Source organism: Choristoneura fumiferana, chromosome Z (genome assembly GCF_025370935.1).
Source record: "Choristoneura fumiferana chromosome Z, NRCan_CFum_1, whole genome shotgun sequence".
NCBI lineage: Eukaryota > Metazoa > Arthropoda > Insecta > Lepidoptera > Tortricidae > Choristoneura > Choristoneura fumiferana.
The window spans coordinates 29,568,648-29,576,177 of record NC_133472.1 but is presented as its reverse complement, the minus strand read 5'-3'; the positions used below and the strand labels follow the sequence as shown (position 1 = coordinate 29,576,177).

Below are 7,530 nucleotides of genomic sequence, written 5' to 3'. Positions count from 1 at the left end.
AAATTTATAAAGTTTCGTCGCAGGGCTCTGTCCGCCCGCATTGTAAGGGTGGGTGCTATCGCTGTCCTACTCGGACGCAGCATCACCGGACATTTCGACCGGGCATTTCAATTTTGAGAAAGAGTAGGACCAGCCGCGTCCTCCGCGTCCCGCGCTCCGCCGCGGCCGTCTCGCTCGCTCCAAGGACGCACAAAAGGACGAAGAAGCGATAACTTCATCACCGCGCGGCGCTCTCGCTCGCACGCACGCCTCGGTGGGGGACGACGTTGCGAATTGTTATTGAAGTCATGCCCCCGAAGGCGACTTCGGGAAGGCTGTCAGTTGCTACTAAACGTCCGCTCGCAACGTTCGTTCCTACCCCGCGTTGACCCGAGCGGCCCTCTCTTCATACCGAGTTCCTCACGCTGTATAAACTTTACAACGTCTCGCGATCGGGTCTCAAATAAGTGCCAATTAGTTGTATGTTATTTATGTGCTTACGTTAAGGACTTAAATCGAGACATTCCGTCAAGTGATTAAAACTTATTAAAAACTTTTACAATTGAATAAAAACAGTGCAAAATATTTAGTGAGTCACAGTGGTAGGAGTGAAGTTGGACTCTGCAAGTTTGTTTGGCCGGTGCGCGAGTCGCGGAGTGTTTATCGCGCGCACGTGGCCGCGCCGCCCGCCCGCCGCCCGCGCGCGGAAATGCCGCGAAAAACTTTGTTCGACAACAGCGCCGCAGCCGTAGTATAAGGCGAGACGAGGGGTGACGCGCGACCATGACTTTAACCTGTAGCGCCTGATTGATGCAGTGCAGACTTCATGTACGTCGAGAAGTGTACTGTTGCTTTTTTATTATTTTTTTTTCGTTGGAGGAGACGGTGTTCTCCGCTGGATTGATGATTTAAATGGCTAACAGCAGCGCAGTGTCGTCGACTTTACCGTCGAGGGATTATCATTGTGATGTTTGTGATCTCTACCTGGACACTGTTGATTCGTTGAAGGTACATTTGCAGTACCATAAAGAGAACTTGTACGCGAAGTGGAGTTCGCAAAACTCACAAAATGATTCAGAGAACAACAACGGTACAAAAGTGAAGAACGAGACGACAGTATCGGCGCCGGCCGACTCGAGTGACACCATGATCACCAAGCCGAGCCCCGAGTTCCAGCAGCGGGCAACGCCGGAGACTTCGACGCAGTTCCCTCACCCGGCGACTCCCCAGAGTTACCACAGCGCGCCTTCGCCGTACCAGAACCCAGATCAAACCAACTTTTCACCTGGAGCGCAATTCGGTAACAGCTATTCACATTCTGGATTTCCTCAAAGTCAACACCCGGATCAAATAAATTGGGAACAGTCGCAATACAACCAAGACTATCACAAGCCGAACCGCTTCCATCCTTACAATATGCAAGAAAGGGTTTCGCAAGTGTCATCGTCGAGCCCTTTGTACGGGCAGCCTTTGAACCAGCCGACGCCATCTCCCTCACCGAACCAGTGCGACAAGTGTGGCTTTGTGTGTGACTCCGCGGTGCAGCTAAACGAACATTGTAACTCTGCCCATGCGGGGTCAAGTGCTCCTACGACGGGCTCGTTACCGTTTCAACAATTTCCATCAAAACCGTACAACAACTCCGGCTACCAGAATGATAACGCAAAGATTAAAGAGGAACATGAGGAATCTTCCGACATACTTGATCTGGATTCGCAAAAAGTAGTTTATCAAGGCAATGAAGGTGAGCAACCGAATTCCTCTTACGATCAGGCCGCTACTCAAGGCCGTGAAGTCAACTCTCGTACTGTACCTATGATGCCATGGGAAACTCAGAAACTTTACAGCAATCCTCAGCTCAACGGCGATGTTTCCTTGTTCAAAGATCAGAAAATGTTCGGTGAAAAGGCTTACACAACAGAAACCAAAATGTTCCATCAGGAACAGAAATTTCCCTATGCTCAAGATAAATTTTTAGCTGTGCACCATGACCAAAAGCCTTCATTCATGCATGTCGACCAAAAGATATATCCTGGTGTTCAAATGCCACCCCTCACTGATTATCCTGGTTCTGTAGCTTCTTCCAACCCTGACATGAAACCACCTTATCGGCCGTATGATTCGCCAGCAGCGCCTCAGATAACAAGCACACAACCAACCAATCAAGCGTCATCAGCTATGCCATCTATGGGTGGAAAAGGCGCCAATTGGAAATCAAACGAAGCTAGAAGACCCAAAACTTACAACTGTACCGCCTGTAATAAATGGTTTACCAGTTCAGGCCATTTAAAAAGGCACTACAACACTACGTTGCACAAAAACGCAGTCAGGTCGTCAGGCCAACCTGACCCAGCCACAATGCCGATATCGAGCCACCACCACCCCAGCCGCGACGCGATACAAGCGCGCGCGCAGCAGCAGGCCGCTGACTCCAACACGCAGAGCCCCGTGCCCTCCGAGGATGGCCGCAGCGTCGAGGACGTTGCGCTGCAGTCGCCGTACGCCTCGCAGAGCTTCGACCGCTCCCATCGTGTCGCCACAATGCAGTCTAAGTCGCCATACACGCATCTTCAACAGGGTAATTTAGATAATAATTTCAGTAATAATCCATTAGCCAACCACCCTTTACAGCATCAACCTGGGTCTCATCCGCTCAATATAGGTAGTCAACCACCAGGTATAGGGAATCCAGTGGACAATAATCATCAGGGCACGAAAGGAATCCCAATAACTACAACTGGGAATCCCCCAAACGGGGAAGCAGGTCCCTCTGTTTCTCAAAATCACCATATGAGGGGCCTGCTATCAGTGTCAACCAGCAATATTACAACTCCAGCTCTAACCCAGACTACGCCAGCGCTTACACCGCACACGCTGCCGCCGTTCAGTCATTTGGGTGTCAACCCGTACAATCCGAGGTCTACGGATCCTTTGGGGGCTTCGGTTCCGGACCCCACGCACACCCCATTATATTTGGGTCAGAATTTTCAGCAGACTATAGCGCCGAACTACCCAAACGGGATGGCCCCCCACGTTATGGATATGGCTATCAACAACCTGCCTATAGCCAATCCGGCTACTTTTGGTGAATCATCGCCTGAATCAGCCGAAGTATTGGAACAAGATGCGTCGGACCAGCATGCTAGCGGTAGACTACCGAGTTTCGCTCAGCTGCAGACACAGCGGTTCGGCGTGTATGTTTCTAACTACATCACATCACCTAACGTGGGGGGTCAAGTTATTGCTGATGAGTCGACTGCCGGTTACATTATTGTCGATCCGGTTCACGCTCCCTTGCAATATACTAATATCGAAATCGGTGGACAGAGTATGGATTATGAATATAGTTTAGCACCTAGACCAGTTAAAGAAGTCGTTTCTTACAATCCCGAACATGTTAAGATTTATCCGTACGGTTACGCTGTGGGTGGGAAAACAATAAAACGTGAAGACGATGTTTTGCGCACTAACTCTAGTGAACTTCAAATATTAAAAATAGAGGATATCATGGATTACGCTAATAAAGAAAACTATAGTTTGCAAATGAAATCCCCTGCTAGCCCTGAGAGTGCAAAAGCCGACAATGAAAGCCGGACCTCTCCGTTGGTGTCGTCGACGGTGTCGAGCACGCCGCTGGCGGAGCGGAACTCGCTGAAGAAAGGCGTGCCTGCCGCCACCGTGCATAAGTGCTATGAGTGCGATAAGCTCTTCAACAAGGCGTGCTACCTAACGCAGCACAATAAGACTTTCCACTCGGGAGCTAAGCCCTTTAAATGCGACCGTTGCGGTAAACGTTTCTCGGACGACGTTTCTTACGACGGCCATTACAAGAAGCACGCAGACAATAAACCTTTCAAGTGCGTCGAGTGTCCCAAGTCCTTCAATCACAAAACGGACTTACGGCGGCACATGTGCCTGCACTCGGGCTGTAAGCCGTTCGCTTGCGACCACTGCGGCAAGGGATTCATAAGAAAGGATCACATGATAAAGCACTTCGACACTCACATCAAAAAGAACATGCGCACGTCATCCATGTCTTCGGCGTCGTCGACGTCGCCGTCGTCATCGTCGTGAACGCTTCGCGGTGTTTCTATTTTGTCTCTGACAGAGACAAAGGCGTCGTGTAGACATATCATTTAAATTTTACAAAGTAGCAACTTTGCAATAAAGTTTACCTTTTTAGTAGGATTGTAGTTTTATGTCTTTAAATCAGGACGTTTTGTTACGGATGTAGTGCAGGCGCAGTCCGCGCCGAAGCGCCGCGCGTCGGCGCGGGCGCACGCATCCAGTTCGCGGGCTTAGTTTTTGTTGTTCATTCAACCTAACCTTGTTTTCGGCGCAAGGTGACTTTACATGCCTGGGCGTCTGAGCTCCTAAACGTGTAATTACATGACGGAATCATATTCCGCGCCAGTTATTTGGTAGACGAGACCATATCATTCTTACATATGAATTACAACAAATATCAAATATATTAGGAAAATATTCCACGTGAGCGGACAATTTATACATATACAATATTCATTATACATTGTTTTTACTATTAATATATGCAGCAACGTTTCTCGGTTGTCATGTTAAATAAAAGAGTGTACGTATTGTACACCGGTTAAATATTTTTTGTAAATACTATAATATTTGGGACTTATTTGCCAGACATGATAAGTTAATTACTAAGATATGTTTTTTTTCTCAATTTTCTTGATTAAGGATTTAAAATGAATAATAACTTTGAACAAGAATAAGACAAAATAACAATTATGAATAAGATTGAGTCGCATTATCGGGACTGGCACCTGCGCCTGCGCCTGACAGCGTGCGCCCCGCGCGGCGGCCAAGCTGGCTCCCGACCCGATCCGGGCCCACTCTCTAAGCCGTAGCGTTTTGTTCTAGTTATAAATTTTCTATTGACTTGTATTAATATTTTCCCGGTGCTTCCTATTATTATTTTTCTGTTAAAATTTGTTTAAATATAAGCTAGTTAACTACTTTGTTTAAAATTCGGAATGTTTTTGATTAAACTAATTTATGTCCGATTTAAGTTACCAATTTGTTATTTGAACGAATTTAGTTTACAAACATTCCTGTTTCGTTAGTGGTAGGAAAGTAGTCTTCCTGAACGTTGCCAAATTAATACCGCCAACTGTCTGTTGCGAAACGATTTAATTTAATAAGTTTTAGCTTAATAATATCTAATGAAATTCTCTAGCAATAATTTGAATAATAATAATGTAAATGTTTTATTTGTATAGTAATAAATACAATTATCACGATTGATTAATGTACTTAAAATTATAAGTCAATCATTGAATCTTTGTACATAAGTGTGAGGAAAGGATTGTTTGAATACATTGTCAGCATATCATGGCCGTAATGCGCGGTTGTTCCGAACTGTCCCGCTCGCTGGTTCGCCTGACTGTGCGCTCGCGCCGCCCACGACTCGGCCGCGCCGCTCGTCTCCGCGCGATATTCTTGGCCCGCACCAGCGACCGGCGTACAGAGAGACTTTCGCTTATCAATCCATATCATTGGTCTATTAGCAAATTTAGAACCTACACAATATTCATTTACTTTGGACTAAATGTGCAATATGAACATTATAATGGAAATAATTTTGATAATGTTTGTATTTGAATGTTGATTATATTGCAGAAGTATTTTTATACAAATAGAATAGCACTTACAATGTTGATCTACCTCATCAGTGACTATATCTAATGAAAAGCCAATATAATCATATTAATTATACAATGTTGTTTTGTTCGATGAGAAGCAATAACTAATTATCATACATTTTGGACCCAGTTGGCCTACCTCCTAGATATGAATAAATTTCTAACATGTTTTGTACAATATAGAAGATAAGTGGAGACTACGCCCGCTGTAGAGCCGGCGCACGCGTCTAGGCACTTAGTTTATACAAAGTACCTTCGCAATTTACTAAATTTGTAAACATACGTACAAACTGTTTTAAGCAGAGTAAACAATAAAATATAAGTAATATTGTTGAGAAAAAATTTGTATAACAGAAGTTTTCTTCATAGCAATAATTTAACAAAATGACACAATTAATGAAACTTAACTACCTCATGTAACGAGTAATAGGATTAAAGTGGTGTTGTGAGGGAAACCGCCGGCCGCCTCGCTCGCCCGCCGCCGCCCGCGCCGACTACAGCTTGCCTTCCTCTTCCTCCCTAGTTACTGTCCGCGTCCGTAGTCGCGCGGCAAGCGACCGCGCCGCGGCGTCCGCGGCGCCTGCGGCGGCGGCGCGAGCGGCTCGCTGCCGCCCGCTGCAGATAAATATATTTTAGTAGAAATGGTTATCTTGCATACCGTTTAAAAACACACATTTAGATGTATCCGTTTCATTTTCACAATGTAAATATAAAATAACGATAAATTTGTTATTTATCATATTCTATTATCGTATTCATCGATAGACTTATTTTGAAATAAGTTTAACGTAGTGATTACAAGTTTATAACAATAGATTATAAGGATAATATGATGTAAGATTCTTGTGATGATGATTATGTTTGTGTAAAACGTTTAATTTAAAAATCAGTTACCAGATGATTTCTGTTACTTTGAGTTGAGTAAAATTGGGAAAGTTATATATGGTAAGACGTTGTTTTCTTGAATTGTTCCCTTGTCCAATCGAATCGCTGCGCTCGAGCATGTGGCAGAAACGAGCACGGCGGGCAGTTACATTGGAGATTTGTTTACAGTAAGCGTAGCGCAAATTTTACTAGGTGTCTTCTGGCCGGGCGGCGCCCGCGCGCTCTCCGGCCTAGACACAATTTAGTCCTAAGTTTTAATTATAACTACCCTAGAGTAATGCGACAGGTCTTGTAACACCGCTATGGCGAAATATTATTTAGTGTGATTGCTTTGCGTTCGATGTGTTCACGTGTCCGTACTTAAATATCGAGTAAAAATATTGTCATTCTAGTTAACGAAATGTGATACCTAGTCCTTAACTCACATTACACCACATAAGTTAAGTATGTACGGTGAACAAATCTATTAAATTTGATTATGCGAAAGAGTGCCTCTTTCCCGCCTCGCGACTTTGTTGTGTGCAGTCTGTTCTAGGTCGCGCTCGCGGCTCGCGGGCGCCGGCGCCGGACGAGTTCGCGCGGCTTGCATTGTATTACGATTGTCTTGAGCCAGAGGCTGACTGTACCTACCACTGTAGCCGGACTTACTCTCCAAGTATGTAACAATGTTATATTATAAACATGTAGCTTTAGTGGTTGTTTCAGATCTGTCAGTAAATATAAATTTAATGTGATATCGTTGTTTCATTTCCCTTCTTCCTGCTGCTATTTGCGAATGATTTGCTAAGCTCCCTGTCATTAGGTGTACTTACGGTGAACTATCATTTCTTAACTAATCTAAGTTAGGTACCTACCCGTAAAATCTACAATTTAAATTTTTGAACCTATACTTCGTTTATTTTATCATTAGAAAAAGGTTAAACACTCTTGACGAGTCGTTTAATTGTAAAACGCTTTTAAAAAAATTAGTATTAGGTACTTAGGAAACCAT

The 7,530-nt window shown here is 44.6% G+C and overlaps 1 protein-coding gene across 1 annotated transcript; it reads left to right on the top strand.

Annotated features, from left to right (window-relative positions):
* Positions 1 to 261: 261 nt before the first annotated feature.
* On the top strand, positions 262 to 7,273 carry zld (zinc finger protein zelda). The gene has a single exon (XM_074095873.1). The coding sequence runs from the start codon at positions 892 to 894 to the stop codon at positions 4,051 to 4,053; it is 3,162 nt and encodes a 1,053-aa protein (XP_073951974.1). The 5' UTR covers positions 262 to 891; the 3' UTR covers positions 4,054 to 7,273.
* Positions 7,274 to 7,530: the final 257 nt, after the last annotated feature.